Genomic DNA, 18,279 nt, shown 5'->3' on the forward strand with positions numbered 1-18,279 from the left:
GTCCTGTCTGAGCTTTACGATGTTCAGATGCAGGCAGAGAGGCTTTGGGTTTGTGCTGGTCTGCTCAGCATCACTGCCTGCTCCTAACAGGCTCTGCCTGTCTTCAAAGAAACACAGTTCTTGCTTTTATGGGAGGCTGAGACAAAGCCTTTGCACCTCCACCTTCATGCCCTCCAAAGCCCTCACCAGAGATTCAGAGAACGGTTTGGGTTTAAAAAGGGTCTTAAAGCTCATCCAGTCCCAACCCCCCTGCCATGGGCAGGGACACCTCCCACCAGCCCAGCTTGCTCAAGGCCTCATCCAACCTGGCCTTGAACACCTCCAGAGAGGGAGCATCCCAACCTTCCTGGGCAGCCTGTTCCAGTGGCTCCCCACCCTCACGCTAAAGAATTTCTTCCTAATCTCCAGTCCCCATCTCCCCTCTTCAAGCTTCAATCCCGTGCCCCTCATCCTGTCACTCCCAGCCCTTGTCCAAAGTCCCTCCCCAGCTCTGCTGTAGCCCCTTCAGGTACTGAGAGGCTGCTCTAAGACCTCCCCAGAGCCTTCTCCAGGCTGAACAGCCCCAACTCTCCCAGCCTGTCCCCACAGGGGAGGTTCTCCAGCCCTCTGACCATCTTCATGGCCTCCTCTAGCCCCACTCCACTTCCCTCCTTTTAAACTCACCTCCTCCCAGTGACAGCTCCAGCCATGGTCGACTTCTCCTCCCACTCCACTGCTCGGAGAGCAGCTACAAAGCAACAAGCTGGCGAGAACTTAGCTCTGGAGGGCTGCACCTCGGAAGAGAAGGGCCAAAGCTGCTCTTTTGGCCTAGAAGACAACAGCCTGCTCTGGCTCAAGTCAGTCTCACCTCTGTGCCTGGAAAGATCATGGAGCAGATCCTCCTGGAGGCACTACTGGCTCAGAAGAATAGTGAAGAGGTGATTTGGAACAGTCAGCATGGCTTTGCCAAGGGCAAATCCTGCCTGACCAACCTGGTAGCCTTCTATGAGCAGGTGACAACATCAATAGCTGAGGGGCGAGCAACTGCTGTCATTTACCTGGAGCTGAGCAAAGCCTTCGACACTGTCCCGCACCACATCCTGGGCTCCAGGCTGGTGACACATGGGTGTGATGGGTGACCACTAGATGGATAAGGAACTGGCTTGATGGCCGCACTCAAAGAGTGGCTGTCAATGGCTCCATGTCCCAGTGGAGGCCAGGGACAAGCAGAGTCCCTCAGGGATCAGTCCAGGGACCAGGCTTGTTCAACATCTCTGTGGGTGCCATGGACAGTGGCATTGAGTGCAGCCTCAGCAGGTTTGCTGATGACACCAAGCTGTGTGGTGCAGCAGACAGCTGGAGGGAAGGGATCCATCCAGAGGGACCTGGACAGGCTGGAGAGGTGGGCACAGGCCAACCTCAGGAGGTTCAACAAGACCAAGGGCAGGGTCCTGCAGCTGGGTGGAGGCAATCCCAGGCACAAATGCAGGCTGGGCAGGGACTGGCTGGAAAGCAGCCCTGAGGAGAGAGCCTTGGGGGTGCTGGGGGAGGAGAAGCTCACCAGGAGCTCTCAGTGTGCACTTGCAGCCCAGAAAGCCAACCAGATCCTGGGCTGCATCAGGAGAAGTGTGGCCAGCAGGGCAAGGGAGGTGATTCTCCCCCTCTGCTCAGCTCTGCTGAGACCCCACCTGGAGTACTGCCTCCAGTTCTGGAGCCCCTATTACAAGAGGGATGTGGAGGTGCTGGAAGGTGTCCAGAGCAGGGCCAGGAGGATGAGCAGAGGGCTGGAGCACCTCTCCTATGAGGACAGACTGAAGGAGTTGGGGCTGTGCAGTCTGGAGAAGAGAAGGCTCCCAGGTGACCTCATTGTGGCCTTCCAGGATCTGAAGGGGGCTACAGGAAGGCTGGGGAGGGACTGCTCAGGATCTCAGGGAGTGATAGGACTAGGGAGAATGGAATGAAGCTGGAGGTGGGGAGATTGAGGCTGGAGGTGAGGAGGAAGTTCTTCCCCATGAGAGTGGTGAAGCCCTGGAATGGGTTGTGCAGGGAGGTGGTTGGGGCCCCAGCCCTGGAGGTGTTTAAGCCCAGGCTGGCTGAGGCTCTGGCCAGGCTGATCTAGTGTGGGGTGTCCCTGGCCATGGCAGGGGGGTTGGAACTAGCTGATCCTTGTGGTCCCTTCCAACCCTGCCTGATCCTGTGATCCTATGATCTTATGGAAATGGTTTTTAGAGCAGTGGGAAATGTCAGCTTTGCTCTGCTAAGAACCACACCAAGCACAGATATCCTCCATAAAACATTAATATTTTAATGAAAAAATCTTAGCTTCATGTTTCTATCCAAAGACACTCAAAACTAGGTTGCTTTTGTGTTTTCTTTTTCCCTCTTCTTTATTCCCCCCCCCCCCTTTCATTTTGACCTATTCATGGGACCAGTTTGGAGAGTTGTTTTTTTTTGCCTTTTTAAGTGTATTTTAGAGCTTTTTTTTTTTAAAGATTAAACAACCAGGCTAGCAAAAAAAAAAGGTACCCAATACATAACTTCTTTTGTTTTGTTCTGGTTTTCCTGTCTTATATCAAACAAGCTAGTAGGTCAATACAATGTAACTATACAGAATTATATACAGGACACAGATTGATCACCAAAAAAGCAAACACTACAGGCTCAGAACAGAGTCGAGAGAACCCAAGGAGGAGAATTCACATTGAGTACAAGGAAACCTCTAAAAATGGTTGTTGAAACGGGCACTTGGAGTTTACAAACAGAAAAAAGTCACAAAAAATATAGATATATATATATATATAGAGATAGAGAGAGAGAGAAATAGCCACCAAGAACTATGGGTCCTGAAAAATACCTAATAGCCAGGAGAGTTGTTATAGGGAGAAAAAAACCCCACTGTGAAGTGTAGCTTTTAAACATTGGATACATTAAACCCTCCCCCCCACCAAAAACCAAAGCAACAGACAAACCAAAGCAACAATTAAACCAAAGCAACCCAACAAACCAACCCAACAACTAAACCAAACCAAAGCAACAGACAAACCAAAGCAACAATTAAACCAAAGCAACCCAACAAACCAACCCAACAACTAAACCAAACCAAAGCAACAGACAAACCAAAGCAACAGACAAACCAACCCAACAGACAAACCAACCCAGCAGACAAACCAACCCAACAACTAAACCAAACCAACCCAACAGACAAACCAACCCAACAGACAAACCAACCCAACAGACAAACCAACCCAATAACTAAACCAAACCAACCCAACAGACAAACCAACCCAACAGACCAACCCAACCCAACAGACCAACCCAACAACTAAACCAAACCAAAGCAGCAGACAAACCAACCCAGCAGACAAACCAAAGCAGCAGACAAACCAAAGCAGCAGACAAACCAACCCAACAACTAAACCAAACCAACCCAGCAGACAAACCAACCCAAACCAACAACTAAACCAAACCAACAGACAAACCAACCCAACAACTAAACCAAACCAAAGCAACAGACAAACCAACCCAGCAGACAAACCAACCCAACCCAACAACTAAACCAACCCAACAGACAAACCAACAGACAAATCAACCCAACAACTAAACCAACCCAACAACTAAACCAAACCAAAGCAACAGACAAACCAACCTCCCAACAAAACCCCCCAACCCAAAACAACAACACAATAAACCCCCCACCCCAAACAAACCTCAACCCCAATCGTGTTAGGGTCGACAAACATGCCAAGGTAAAGCGAGCTGTGGGGCCAGCAGCAACAAGAGAAGCTCTGTGTGTGTGTGTGTGTGGATGAGATGAGGGGCTGGAATAGACGGCTGGTGACCTTGGAGACTGGCACAGTTCAGGGGGATTCACTGCTACTAAAACTGCACAAAGAAGCCCAACAATCATTTGATTCACATTTCTGTTTGCTTGTTTTCCTCTCAGCTTGCTCTTGGCCCTTTTGCAGGGGGTGGGAGGGGGGGTTTCCACCATAGGGGCAGCACCCAGAGCGAAGGCACTGCAAGGAACGGGGCAAAGAAGCTGTCCAAGAAGCTGGTTGTAGGGCAGGATATCGAAAGCATGCATCAGCTAAACGGATGGTCGAACAAAATCACTCCTCTGGGGACTTCAGCAACCCTCAGGAAGACTGTAGGTAAGAGTTGCCACACTGGGCTGGGCAGCACCGCAAAACTCATTCAGCTCTTTGGAGTGCACCCAGATTTGTAGCTGGGACCTGGGCGGGCACTGGCTCGCTGTGCTGGCACACAGCGAGCGAACAAGAACCCAGAGCAGTAAGCACTGCTGCATTCCAAACCATTCCCATTTGGGTGCTCTTCTATGGTACATGTCCACAAATGCTTGGAACTGACTCTTATTTCCTAGGGACCTCTGATGGGGCTGAGGCACCACCTGGCCTTGAACCCTCTTAGCTGTCAGCAAGATGCTATGGAGTTTTAGATTATGTCCATAACTGGAGATGAGAACCCTCCAAAACTGGGTTCCACCTGGTGAGCAAAACTCGAACTGAATCGATTGGAATGAAAATTAGCTACTTTCCATACTCTGGTGGGCGTGGAAGTGGCAGGGGATGCAGGAGCACCGGGTGCTCCCAAGGCCTGCACCTGCTCCATCCCTGCAGGGCGCACAAAGCTCCCCTTCTATTTGCATATAAAATGCTTCATGGTTCCTCTCAAGAGAGAGACCAGCAATAGTCTCAGTGCTCTCACATCCTGGGGGCTGGAGGGGAAAAGCCCAGCGACCAAGAAGCAACTGAAGCCCTCATATAAAAACTTTTAAACCATAGCTTAAAAACAGTAACATTTCATCCCTTAAGGGACATATAGGGATCATCATAGTCTTATAAAATATATCTGACTGCATTGGCAGCTATTACTTTTTCTTTACAAAGTTTAAATTCACACCTTTTAGACTCAAGATACACCTGAACCCAGAACCCTTTGCAATAACCTAGTCTACTAATCTCTCAGTATGAGAGACTTGACCACAGTATCTGTGAGCCTGACAACTGAACTCAAACTGGAGTAAGACAGAGAAATCATCAGGAACACACATCTTTTTCTTTCTTTCTTTTTCCCATGTGGTGTTTAAGAACAGCTCCTGGTGGGGAGCTTTGTCTGCTCCACGTGTGGGCAATCCCCATGGATTTCCAGGGAAGTTGTGCTATGTGTCTGCATCCAGAAATAAAACAGACCCTCATGACCTGGCCAAATCTCTCTCACAGTTAAAAACTCCCTTCTTTTTTCATCCACTCTTTGTGGGGGAACAGAAAGCTTTTGATTCCCCCCACCCCCCTTCTCCCAAAACACCACATAAATCAGGGAAGAAAACCCCTCTCTCCCTTCCTCTCCCGTCGTTCCCATCAGACGTTCTGCTCTACACAAGGAGCAAAGACCCTGCACAGACCCCCCGAGAAGCCTGGCATGTGGCAGAACCTTGCTGGTTCTGTGGTAGTGAAGGCACTCTGCTTGCAAAAGAAATGGGGGAGGAAAGGTTTTTCCACTGAGTGCAAAGAGTGGTGCCACATGGGAGGAGGAGATGCTAAAGCGAGACATAAATCACCCTGTGAGTGGCTTTGGAGTCTACCCACGGACAGAAGCCGCTGCAGTGGGTTGTGTGTGTGTGTAGCTACTTGGAAGAAATTCCAAAACAACTCCCAAGAGCTGCAAAGATGATGAAGGGATGACAGCATCTGTGTCACAGGCTGAAAGTGATGGGGCTGATTTGTCTGGAGAAGGCTCAGGGTGGTCTCCCTGACGTGTAAAGCTATGGGACAGAAGGGGGCAAAGATGGAGCCAGCCCTTCCTGCAGGGGGCAGGAACTGAAACACCAGAAAGCCCATCTCAGCATACTAAAAACTTCTATGTGGTGAGGATGGCCAAAGACTGGGACAGATTTCCCTGCTGGAAGAGTCTCCACCTATTTGGGTATTAAAAATCAGGATGGACTGAGCAACCTGCTCTCTTACTTTGAGCACGGGGGTTGAACAAGGTCAGCTCCAGAGACCCTTCCAACCTCAATTATTCTGTGACCCCAGTCAAACAGAAATAGAAATGCATGGCAAATGATGGGGCCTGGGGGGGAAAGGAGATAAAGATAAGTGGGGGGAAAAAAATAAACAAAAGAGGGCAAGAAGAAAATGCAGTCCAGAGTTCAAACCTCTCTGATGTCTTGAAAGAAACTGATGCTTTAGGTTTAATCCCAAGTGTAGTTTAAGGCAGGTTTCCTCTAGCTTAGCTAGGTATCTATCTCACTCAATTTGGAATCTAAGCATACCAGCAACACAGACTGTTGAGGATGTCCTATGTTTTTGCATCTCTCCTGTGAAGAACACCAGCACTTCAAAGAACTAACCACTTCCACTAAATGAGGGAGGAGAAATTAAAATGGTGTTTGTAATTTAATCTGTGCTTACTCCTACAGAGGAAAGAGACATTGACAAGAAACCATCACAAACAGGAAAACAAAGGAGTAAACCCAACCCTAAAACAAACAAAGCAACCAAATCCTCCACGAGCTCCATTGTTCCTGCAGCTGAGTTAGATGGAAAAGTGAGAACTACATTAAGATGCTGCAGAGAGATTACAGGGTTGCACAGAGATCAGTGCAATGAGCACTAAACCCATGTGTTGCCTTGTACCAAGCTGTTAACCATTAGTGCTACCCTTCAAGGAAGAAAAAGCTTAAGAGCTACCAAGGCTTTTCAACTTCTTTTTTTTCACCCCCTCCTCTTTGCTGCTCAGGAAGCAGTTTGCCCTCTGACAAAGGATTTTAGCTCTTAAAATACAATATCCAGATAGAGCTCTTCTGTCTCTGCACAGCTCACTGATACACTGGTTAGGAAAATATCCAATGGGTGAAAAATGATCAGATTCTAACAGATTATCTCTATCTACTCCTGACCACCTTTGATTATCACATCTGGACCCTCTGGAAATGTGCTCCTGAATCACAAAGGATCCTCACATACCTGCAACGTGGGCTAACACTTCTCAGAACAGAAACAACAGCAAAAAAGAAGAGGACAATAATCCATTTGAGTTCAGTGTCACAGCTCTGTAATTCAGGATGAAAGCCAGCAAAAGGTATTGTCCTGTCCCTCTGGTTTCTCAGATGCAGAAACCAGAAGTGGAAGAGAACTGGTCTTTAAATGCAGCCCATCAACAGGCACTGGACTGTAACTCCCAGTACAGCACCCCAAAAAGAGAACTTCTCCTTCAAGCCCTTTTAAGAAAGACTTACAAAGGTAGACATACAAGAGTGAATTGCAGCAGAGAACTTCTTTGCAGCATGTTTCTAGAACACCATTTTGGATCTGGTGGAGAAACTTCATTCCAGGAATTTGGAAAGGACTTAAATCCCAACTGTTCTCACTCTACAGAACTGTGTGGGTCTCACCTAAAACACAGCAGAGAAAAACTGAGCAAGTCACTGAAACCCTCCAAGCTCTTTCCAGAGGGCAGTAAACTCTTTTTCCCCCCCCCCCCCTCCTTACAGAGTTGGTTATTAATAGAAGCAACTCAAGACCTAGAGAGCATCAGAGCTGCCTAAGCTAACTGAATACAAATTGATCTTGCAAGAGAATACAACTTTTGTCTTCTGTTTCTTCAGCAGCAACCTCTCTCTCTGTTGGTTTCATTTCCTCCTCATGTCTGCATAAAGTAAATCTGGACAGAAAACAATGATCTGAAACCAGCAAGATTCAAAACTAAGGGAGTGCATCATGCCTTAGGAATACTAAGTTGGGTGTAGTACCTACTCACTCAGTGTGCCATAAGCATCTGGCACCAAACACTGAGTTAACTTCAGAAGCAAGAAAGGAAAAGACTCCCAAACCTCCTCGTGGATTTCCTGACTCAGGCTTCCATAGCCCAAACAGCCTCCACAAGACAAGGCTCAAAAACCAAAGAGTAAAAATCCCACACCCTCAATTTGCAGCTTTTTTTTTCCCCCCTTTTTTTTTATCCCCTCTAAATATGGAAAACTGAAATTGCAACTCTTCTCATTTATTGCTTACTTGAACTCTGTGTGTGTGTGTGTGGAGCCTTTAATAAAGTGAGTTGGCAAGGACTGAAAATGTGTGGAAACAGGAACAATTCATCATTGCTCTATAGGCTTTTTTTTTTTTGGGTAAACAACCCCCTGGTGGGTTAGAAAGTTGGCCTCTGAGGACAATAAATTGCTTGTTTTGTCCAAACCAGGCTAATAAAAATCTCAGATGTGTAGAAACAAACAAACAGACCAACCCCCAAGTGCAATGATGCAGACAAGTGTTCCTTTCTGTCCAGCTGTAAACTGCCTCTAGAGATTGGGGGAAATGCAGGAGAGATGAGAGGGGAAGTGACCAGAGCTGCAAAGGATGTGGCCATGAACTTCAGCTGGGGAAAACCTGCCTTTTATTCCATGGTTTTCCACCTAGAGAAAGACAAAGCCATGAGATATCTGCCAGGCTTGCATGGAGATGTATCCTCAATTCACTATGTGCCAGTAGACTCTTCCTGACTGTGGTATTTCCACACCTAACCTTAGGTGGGCAAACCTGGAACTTCAGGAAGGGAAACCTGGAACTTCAGAAAGGCAAACCTGGAACCTTAGGAGGGCAAATTTGGAATCTTAAATGGTAAAATCTGGAACCTTAGAAGGGCAAATCTGAAACCTTAAAAGGCCAAACCTGGAACCTTACAAGGCCAAACCTGGAACCTTAGAAGGCCAAACCCAGAACCTTAGAAGGCCAAACCCAGAACCTTAGAAGGCCAAACCCGGAACCTTAGAAGGCCAAACCTGGAACCTTAGAAGGCCAAACCTGGAACCTTAGAAGGCCAAACCCAGAACCTTAGAAGGCCAAACCCAGAACCTTAGAAGGCCAAACCTGGAACCTTAGAAGGGCAAATCTGGAACCATAAATGGTAAAACCTGGAACCTTAGAAGGGCAAATCTGAAACCTGAGAAGGCCAAGCCTGGAATCTCAGAAGGGCAAATGTGGAACCTCACAAGGGTAAATCTGGAACTTTAGATGGTCAAATGTTGACTCTTAGAAGGGCAAATCCAGGAGCTCAGAAGGGCAAAGCTGCAGCCAGAGATGGGCAAATCTGGAAGCTTAGAAAGGCAAACCTGGAACCTCAAAAAGAGTAAATCTGGAATCAGAGATGATCAAATCTGACATCTTAGAAGGGCAAATTTGGGACCTCAGATGGGCAAACCTAGACAACGCTATCTGCTGAACAGGACTGGAACATAAGATCGAGGAGTACCTGGCTTGCCCTCACTTGGGCTGTCCAAATGGATTCATCCGAGATGAAAAGGGACAACGTGTTTTTCAAACACAGTGTGGCTGCTCATTCCACACATGCTTACCACTTCCAAGCAAAGGGTGACAGTAAGCACTTTGCAAACCAACAGGCACACAGTGTCTTTTTTCTGGGGGGAGGGAGAGAGGAGAAGGGAGGGTAGAGGGGGGTATTTTTATATGCAGAAGATTAAAGCATCCACTCAAACCCGTTCGAAACCGTTCGACACCGATTCCCAAACACCTCCTTTTGTTTTGTCCTTTCCCAAGAGGTTCCCTCTGATTCCTTTCCCTTAACCAGAGGGGGCTGCAGAAGCAAGAGAAGGAAAAAAAACAACAAACCACCCCTTGAGCTGCTTTAACTGTGGAAGAAGAAGAAGAAGACGAAGAAGAAGCAGCAGCAGAGAGCTACGTCGGCTGTCCTTCTCCAGAAGCGCCATCGCAGCTTCCGCGACGTCCTGACGAGATCTTGGTGGGGGGTTTTGTGCATTCAGTCTTCAACATTTTCACAGAAGTTTGAGCATTCAGTCACAGAAAAAATAACCTAACATCTGTTGCAGTTTCCTCTTTAAAGCCTTAGCTGACAAAGTGAGAAGGGCAAAACACAAAAAAAGAAATTCCTCCCCGCTTTCAGGTTTGTTCTTTTGTTGTTTTTTTTTTCCTCTTTTTGTTGTTGTTTTTTTGTTAATAATAATAATAATAAAAAAAACCTTAAATTAAAATGTACAGGACCAAACACAGGCACTTTCCAAAGAACAGAAAAAAAAACAAAACAAACCCCCCCACCCCCATCCCCATCCCCCATTAAAAATGATCAATGCAACCAAACCCACGGATTATTCGATAGTGATAGACGACAGCTCCGTTTTGGGAGGGTCACCTGCGGCCGCCTCGGCAGCGGTGTTAGTCTTTGGCTGCTCTGGCACATCTTCTTCCTTCTCTGCCAACCCACCCAGAGACCCCAAGGGGAAAGTGCTTTCACAATTCTGAGTTGACGACACCTGTGAAATGACAGGCATTTGGACAGAAGAGTTGCTCTCAAAGCCATGCTCCCCTAGCTCATACTGCCCGAGGGTCTCTTCTTGTTCCTGGTTTAAGTAGTCCGGTACTAGGAAGTCACTAGAAGAGGGGCAAAGGACAGAAGAGAAATGTCATTTCTCACACAAGCATCAGTGACAGCAGTTTCATCACACAAACTGTATTATAGTTTCATAGTTTCATTCAGGGTTGGAAGGGACCACACGGATCATCTAGTTCCAACCCCCCCGCCATGCACAGAGAGACTCATTCCACGTGGCCCTGAAGCTCATCACCTAGGACTGTGTGGTGGCTTAACGCCCTTTTCTGAAAACAAAACAAAGCAAGCAGGGGGGAGGGCTTGAGGGTACTTTACCCTCCCCCTGCAGGGCATTTCCCCTGGGAAAGCTGAGTCTGTTCTACTCCCCCCTCCCTGCCCAGCTAGGGTATAAAAAGCAGGACATCATAGCTGTTGGATCTCCTTTTGGCTCCTGGCTCTGCTGGATGAGAGCTACTGCGGCGGCCCTCCTGCTCCTCAGCCACGTGGCCGGACCTGATCCTTTTCCCTGCTGCCTCTGCACCTCCTCAGAGAGAGACTGGTTTTGTATTGTTCTTTTTTTCTGTCCCCCTTCCATCCATTCTTGTTCCTTGCCCTTGTGAACTTTTCCTGTTATTGTCATATATAGTTTAAAGAAAAATTTTTTGCCTCTCTACTTCCAAGCCAACTCCAGATTGTTGCTTAGTGGATTTGCTCCTTACCCTTTTTTTTTCCCCCCTCTCTGTTTGGAGGGTGGGGGAGTGGGGAAGAGATTCTCAGCCTTTTCCCCATTTGGGCTTTTAACTCCCAGTTAAGGCTCAAACCACTACAGACTGCAACCTGCTCGTGCTGAAAGGCACGGGGAATTTATTCCAAGGCATCTCGTTTCACATGGTTGTGCATCCATATTTCCTACACAGCAACCTCTGATTGTTTTGATTGTTAGCACCTTGATGAGAAGGAAAGTTAATGGCTGGAACATCAGATGGCACTGACAACCTCATTGAAAAAGAGGGAACGCTCAGCCTTTATAAATAGACACAAAAATGAGTTCAGCACTGGCAGAGATGTGGGTCTGTGCCAGGCCTGAGATAAAATCCACCCAAAGCACAGCAGCAGCACTCCTGACAGGGTGGACAGGCTGTGAACACAAGTGTGAGGTGAGGGAGCAAGGGCTCTGCTGAAAGCACAGTGGTGTTTGGGGACGCTGACAGGCCTCACGCTACCGTGGAAAGAAAGGAATTGAATTTCCTTCCCATTTCAGTCCGTGCCTGACCTTAACTCTTACCAACTGATGGCTGAGTCTATCCAAACAACATCTACCAAACTCCTCAGCAGCATCAGCCCACAACCCACATCAAATGTCTTGCACATTTGCAGCACCAGACATTTTAAGTTTGCACTTGAGGCGAGCAGGCATAGATCACACAGAGGCACGTTTGTGTGCTTTGTGCTAATCCATTTCAAAGCAGCTCCTGGAAGTGACAAGCAGCATTCACTGCCTCAAACCCAAACTCATCACCAACTCGGCTGCTGTTTGAAATTCACACACAAATCCTACAGGCAACTGAAATCACATCCTTTAATTTGACAACTAAATGCTTAGCACAACCATGGCACCATCCCTTAAGAGTTTTCACTCAAGTTTTGGCACAAGCACCAAGAACTTGGTACTACGAAACAATTTTGCCTTGGAAAAGCTGGGGCTGGTTTTCCTGCTCTGTTTTGCAGTTTGTTTGTTTATTTATCCTCCCCTCCCCCTAGCCTGCATCACTCCTGAGACCACCAAAGAGAAGCTGCTGAACTGTTTTGTAAAGGGGAAAGAGCACAATGTCTACAAAGCAGGAGGGATGGGATTGTAGATGCTGGAACATCTACAATACATTGGGTTTTGCACTGGAGACAGATGATTTGCACCAAGCTGCACCCTCTCTACAGATTTAAGAGCTGGGAGATCTATCTTCCTCCAATTTCCCTCATCCTTTTTCCTCTTTTTCTAGCTCAAATTCCAGTGGTTACAAACATTTCTTTCAGTATGAGAAAACAGCTTTGGTCTCCTGCCTCAGAAGCCTTCTAATAGCCCTTTAGTGACATTCATAGAATGGTTTGGGTTGGAAGGGACCTTAAAGATCAGCCAGTTCCACCCCCCTGCCATGAGCAGGGACACCTTCTACTAGCCCAGGTTGCTCAAGGCCTCATCCAAGCTGGCCTTGAACACCTCCAGGGAGGGGACATCCAGGACCTCCCTGTTCCAGTGTCTCACCACCCTCACTGTAAAGAACAGAACAGAGAGAGTAAAGAATAAAACAGAGTGTGGCTCAAGAATGAATGAATTTTGAACTGGAATTAGCTGGCAACCTGATGAGAGGCACAGCAGGCTGCCCTGAAAGCAGGAAAAGATGACAAAAAGGAAAAAGAAAAGGGAAAAAAGAAAGGGAAAAAAGAAAGGAAAAAAAGGTTGGGGAAAAAAAAGGGGTGGGGAGGAAGGAAAAAAGGGTGAAAAAAGAGGGGGGAGAGAAGTGGGGAAAAGGAAAAAAAATAAAGGAAATGAAGGGAGGAAAGGCAAAAATTAAAAAGGGAAGAAAATGAAAAAGCAGAAAAAAGGAAAATAAAAAAGGAAAAAATCAAAAAGGGGAGGAAGGGGGTGGAAAAAGGGGAGAAAAGGAAAAAGGGGAGAAAAGGAAAAAGGGGAGAAAAGGAAAAAGGGGAGAAAAGGAAAAAGGGGAGAAAAGGAAAGAGGGCAAAGGGGAGAAAAGGAAAGAGGGCAAAGGGGAGAAAAGGAAAGAGGGCAAAGGGGAGAAAAGGAAAGAGGGCAAAGGGGAGAAAAGGAAAGAGGGCAAAGGGGAGAAAAGGAAAGAGGGCAAAGGGGAGAAAAGGAAAGAGGGCAAAGGGAGAAAAGGAAAGAGGGCAAAGGGAGAAAAGGAAAGAGGGCAAAGGGAGAAAAGGAAGGGGGCACAGGGGAGAAAAGGAAGGGGGCACAGGGGAGAAAAGGAAGGGGGCACAGGGGAGAAAAGGAAGGGGGCACAGGCAGAAAAGGAAGGGGGCACAGGCAGAAAAGGAAGGGGGCACAGGGGAGAGAAGGAAGGGGGCAAAGGGGAGAAAAGGAAGGGGGCAAAGGGGAGAAAAGGAAGGGGGAACAGGGGAGAAAAGGAAGGGGGAACGGGGAGAAAAGGAGAAAAGGAAAAAGGGAACAGGGAGAAAAGGAAAAAGGGAAAAAAAAGGGGGAAAAGGGAGAAAAATGAAAGGGGAAAAGGGAGAAAAATGAAAGGGGAAAAGGGAGAAAAATGAAAGGGGAAAAGGGAGAAAAATGAAAGGGGAAAAGGGAGAAAAATGAAAGGGGAAAAGGGAGAAAAATGAAAGGGGAAAAGGGAGAAAAATAAAAGGGGAAAAGGAAAAACTAGAAGGGAAAATGGAAAAAACCTAAAAGGGAAAAATGGAACAAAACAAGAAAGGGGGGAAAAACAAGCAGGTTTCCCTGGTAGGTTTTTGCTGTGCACCTCACCTGCTCTGGAAGTAGTTTGCTAGCTCTGACGCTTCATGGTTCAAGCTCCTCAGGTGCACGATTAAATTCCCAGAGTTGGTGAACATGGCGCCGCATGTTTTGCACTCGTAAATCCGAGGCTTGCGGATAATGTGCCGGGAAACCCGCATGTGGTGTTTATATTCCCCGAAGGAAGTGAAAGTGGCACTACATATCTGGCATCGGAAACAGCGTTTACCTTCGTGCTTCAGGCGGTGCATCTTGAGGGAGTAAGCTCGGGTGAACTTTTTCCCGCAGCGGTCACACTGAAATGGTTTAATGCCTGCAGGAAAGAGAGCGGGGGGAAAAAAAAACCACCCCCAAAAAAAACCACACACACACATACACAAACAAACAAACAAACAAAGAAGGTAAAATACAACCTCCCACCCCCACCTCCCACCCCCCACCCCCATCCCCCACCCCAAAGAGAGAAATGTGACAGGGGTTGGAGCGGGAAGGCGGCGGGGCGATGGAAAACGCCTGCCCGGGGTCTGATGGAGGGAGAGAGGAGGTGTGGGCAGGCAGAGGGAGGCGCTGGATTAGGAGGGGATGCTCCGCCGAGGGGGCAAGGAGGGCACCCTCCGCCAAGGGGGCAAGGAGGGGATGCTCCGCTGAGGGGGCAAGGAGGGGACCCTCCGCCGAGGGGGCAAGGAGGGGATGCTCCGCCGAGGGGGCAAGGAGGGGATGCTCCGCCGAGGGGGCAAGGAGGGGATTCTCTGCTTAGCTTTAAAATGGCACGAAGAGAAGCAAGAGACCTGTTGAGGTTCAGAGAATTGGGAGAATGGTTTGGGTTGGAAGGGATCTTAAAGATCATCCAGTTCCAACCCCCACGCCATGGGCAGGGACACCTCTCACTGGCCCAGGTGGATCATGGCTTCATCCAACCTGGCCTTCAACACCTCCAGGGAGGGGGCATCCACAGCCTCCCTGGACAACCTGTGCCAGTGTCTCCCCACCCTCACTGGAAAGAATTTCTTCCTCATCTCCAGTCTAAATCTCCCCTCTTCCATCTCAAAGCCATTGCCCTTCAAGAGCTGTTGAGGTTGGAAGAGACCTTTGAGATCATCAAGTTCAACTGCTCACCCATAGCTCACAATTTAGAGCAGGCTGAGGGGAGGCCTCAGTGCTCTCTACAACTCCCTGAAAGGAGGCTGGAGTTGGTCTCTTCTCCCTACAGTCAGGAGGAGAGGAAACGGCCAGAAATTGTGCCAGGGGAGGTTTAGGTTGGAGATGAGGAAGGATTTCTTTGCTGCAAGAGTGGTCAGGGATTGGAACAGGCTGCCCAGGGAGAGGGTGGAGTCCCCATCCCTGGAGGTGTTCAAGAAACCTGTGGCCATGGCACTTGGGGAACATGGTTTATTGGCCATGGTGGTGTTATGTGGGACTCCATGATCTTAGGGGGGTGTTCTAGCTGCCCCAATTCTACGACCCCATGATCCCACCCCTACTAAACAATTAGAAGAGAGCTACACAGAAGTGACTGCCAGCAGATTCCATAACACAACCTGTCTGTAAGGCTTACAACATCGTCTCCCCACAGCTTAAAAACCCCAACACAGGCCTCTGTGGATTACACCACGGCTTAAGATCCTGAGCCACAGCCAAACAGTATCCAATGCAGCCATGATCTCAACCCATCTTTGAACTCTTTTGATCTCTGCAAATTCTTGTGCCAGACTGGCTCCCAACAATGCAATTATCAGCCTGCCCTTAATTGCAACGTCTTTAGCTGGCTGCTTTTGGCCTCTGAGAAGGGTTCTGGCAGGGGGACTGTGAGCACAAGGACGCCCCTGTAATGCAGCAGGAGTGGTGATAAAAGGGTGAAGCAGCAGCCTTTATATCGCGTGGGAACCTTGCTTTACAAGAATCTTCAGCAGCTCTGCATGGCTGGCAGCTCTCTCAGACACTTTAGCTCCATGCCTCGCCTTTCTTTTCTCTCTTTAATTCCAAATTTCACATCCCAGCCCAGTTTTTGACTTCTTGCAGGCACTAAAAATCCCTCAAAACACCAACTTTGCAACGTGTTGGGAGTGCCTGAGAGTAGGGAACCACGAAAAACCCCTTAAAAACTACCTTTGCAATGTGTTGGAGTGCCTGAGAGTAGGGAGCCACAAAAAAACCCTAAAACACCAACTCTGCAATGTGTTGGAGTGCCTGAGAGTAGGGAACCACAAAAAAAACACCCTAAACCACCAACTTTGCAATGTGTTGGAGAGCCTGAGAGTAGGGAATCACACAAACCCCTTCAAACACTACCTCTGCAATGTGTTGGAGTGCCTGAGAGTAGGGAATCACACAACCCCCTTCAAACACTACCTCTGCAATGTGTTGGAGTGGCTGAGAGTAGGGAATCACACAACCCCCTTCAAACACTACCTCTGCAACATGTTGGAGTAGCTGAGAGTAGGGAATCACACAAACCCCTTCAAACACTACCTCTGCAATGTGCTGGGGGTGCCTGAGAGTAGGGAACCACAAAAGAACCCTAAAACACCAACTCTGCAACGTGTTGGAGTGGCTGAGAGCAGGGAGCCACAAAAAAACCCTAAACCACCAACTTTGCAATATGTTGGAGAGCCTGAGAGTAGGGAATCACACAACCCCCTTCAAACACTACCTTTGCAACATGTTGGAGTGGCTGAGAGTAGGGAACCACAAAAAAACCCTAAAACATCAACTCTGCAACGTGTTGGAGTGCCTGAGAGTAGGGAATCACACAACCCCCTTCAAACACTACCTCTGCAACGTGTTGGAGTGCCTGAGAGTAGGGAATCACACAACCCTCTTCAAACACTACCCCTGCAACGTGTTGGAGTGCCTGAGAGTAGGGAATCACACAAACCCCTTCAAACACTACCTCTGCAACATGTTGGAGTAGCTGAGAGTAGGGAATCACACAACCCCCTTCAAACACTACCTCTGCAACATGTTGGAGTAGCTGAGAGTAGGGAATCACACAAACCCCTTCAAACACTACCTCTGCAATGTGTTGGAGTGCCTGAGAGTAGGGAACCACAAAAAAACCCTAAAACACCAACTCTGCAATGTGTTGGAGTGCCTGAGAGTAGGGAATCACACAGACCCCTTCAAACACTACCTCTGCAATGTGTTGGAGTGCCTGAGAGTAGGGAACCACAAAAAAACCCTAACCCACCAACTCTGCAATGTGTTGGAGAGCCTGAGAGTAGGGAATCACCAAAAACCCCTTCAAACACTACCTCTGCAATGTGTTGGAGTGCCTGAGAGTAGTGAGCCACAAAAAAACCCTAACCCACCAACTCTGCAATGTGTTGGAGAGCCTGAGAGTAGGGAATCACACAACCCCCTTCAAACACTACCTCTGCAATGTGTTGGAGTGCCTGAGAGTAGGGAATCACACAACCCCCTTCAAACACTACCTTTGCAACGTGCTGGGAATGGCTGAGAGTAGGGAGCCACAAAAAAAAACCCTAAACCACCAACTTTGCAATGTGTTGGAGTGCAGGGAGCCACAAAAAAACCCCTAAAACTGTGCAATGTGTTGGAGTGGCTGAGAGCAGGGAATCACACCCAAAGAGAACTACTCCAACATAAAAAAAATGTGACTCACTAAAAAGTTAAGATCTAATAAAAAAGCCTGAGCTGCAGAGGAGTGTGGAAAATCCAAAGAGGAGGCCAAGACTCTGGAATCTGGAGCCCCATTCATAAGAGGGCTGTCAGGGAATAGAAAAAGAAGGCTTTTTTTCTGGCCTTCCTCCCCCCTAAAGGCTGAATGTTCATCAGCCCAGGCTGTTAATTCCACTCTGCTTTCCTTAAGTTCAAAGCAGGAGCTGAACTTTTAATTGGGGCTTTTATGCAGAGCAAGCTGTAGTTAAGGTGACACCAAAACTCCTCGTTAAGCATGTGAAAACAAGTTAATATCCTGGAATATTGTCTTGGGGAGCTCAGACTGCTCCTGCTTTTGTGCTGTTCAAGGGCATCCATTTCCTCTGATAGTTTGAGGAAAATCTCTTCAGTCATTTTGCTTATTGGAAAACACTTCCAACGCTGACAAGGTTGGGGAGTTCCTTTTGCATGCTAATTACTCCAAACCAGCTATTCAGACCTCTCCCAATTCTGCCCAGGGGTTGCCTGTTGACAGCTTGGCCAGAGCTGCTTCGCTGAAGCCTGTCTGGCTGCTGTCAGTGAAGACTTTTAAGCACCAGCTTGGGATCATTTCACACCTGATATGCCCACAAAGTTTGTTGTTTTAAAAGTATTAAGCTCATCTTTATGACTGCTGGCCTAAACACATTGTGGTCATTTTGCTTGAAGGGATTTGACAACTAAGTGCTGACAGTGAGAAAAACAAATGACACCTTGCCAGCTGTGGTCTGCTCTGTCCCAAAATGGTGCAGCAGCTCTGTGCAGGTAAGAGGTGAGCTCAAACCAGGAGATTATAG

At 47.9% G+C, this 18,279-nt stretch overlaps 1 protein-coding gene across 5 annotated transcripts in view; it reads right to left on the bottom strand.

Annotated features, from left to right (window-relative positions):
• Window positions 1–2,261: 2,261 nt before the first annotated feature.
• ZBTB44 (zinc finger and BTB domain containing 44) overlaps window positions 2,262–18,279 on the bottom strand; it is a 36,568-nt gene continuing 20,550 nt past the window's right edge. For 4 of the 5 annotated variants that reach the window (XM_068160040.1, XM_068160042.1, XM_068160041.1 and 1 more), the window contains 2 exons: window positions 13,838–14,138; window positions 2,262–10,400 (listed from right to left, as the gene is read on the bottom strand). In XM_068160040.1, the coding sequence (XP_068016141.1) occupies window positions 10,118–10,400; window positions 13,838–14,138 (584 nt within the window). In that variant the 3' untranslated portion in view covers window positions 2,262–10,117. The remainder of the gene's footprint in view (window positions 10,401–13,837; window positions 14,139–18,279) is intronic. The other variant, XM_068160043.1, reaches the window with a different exon arrangement.

This window comes from Melanerpes formicivorus, unplaced genomic scaffold (genome assembly GCF_026170545.1).
Source record: "Melanerpes formicivorus ecotype bairdi unplaced genomic scaffold, bMelFor1.0.p_v2 SCAF_47, whole genome shotgun sequence".
NCBI classification, from domain to species: domain Eukaryota; kingdom Metazoa; phylum Chordata; class Aves; order Piciformes; family Picidae; genus Melanerpes; species Melanerpes formicivorus.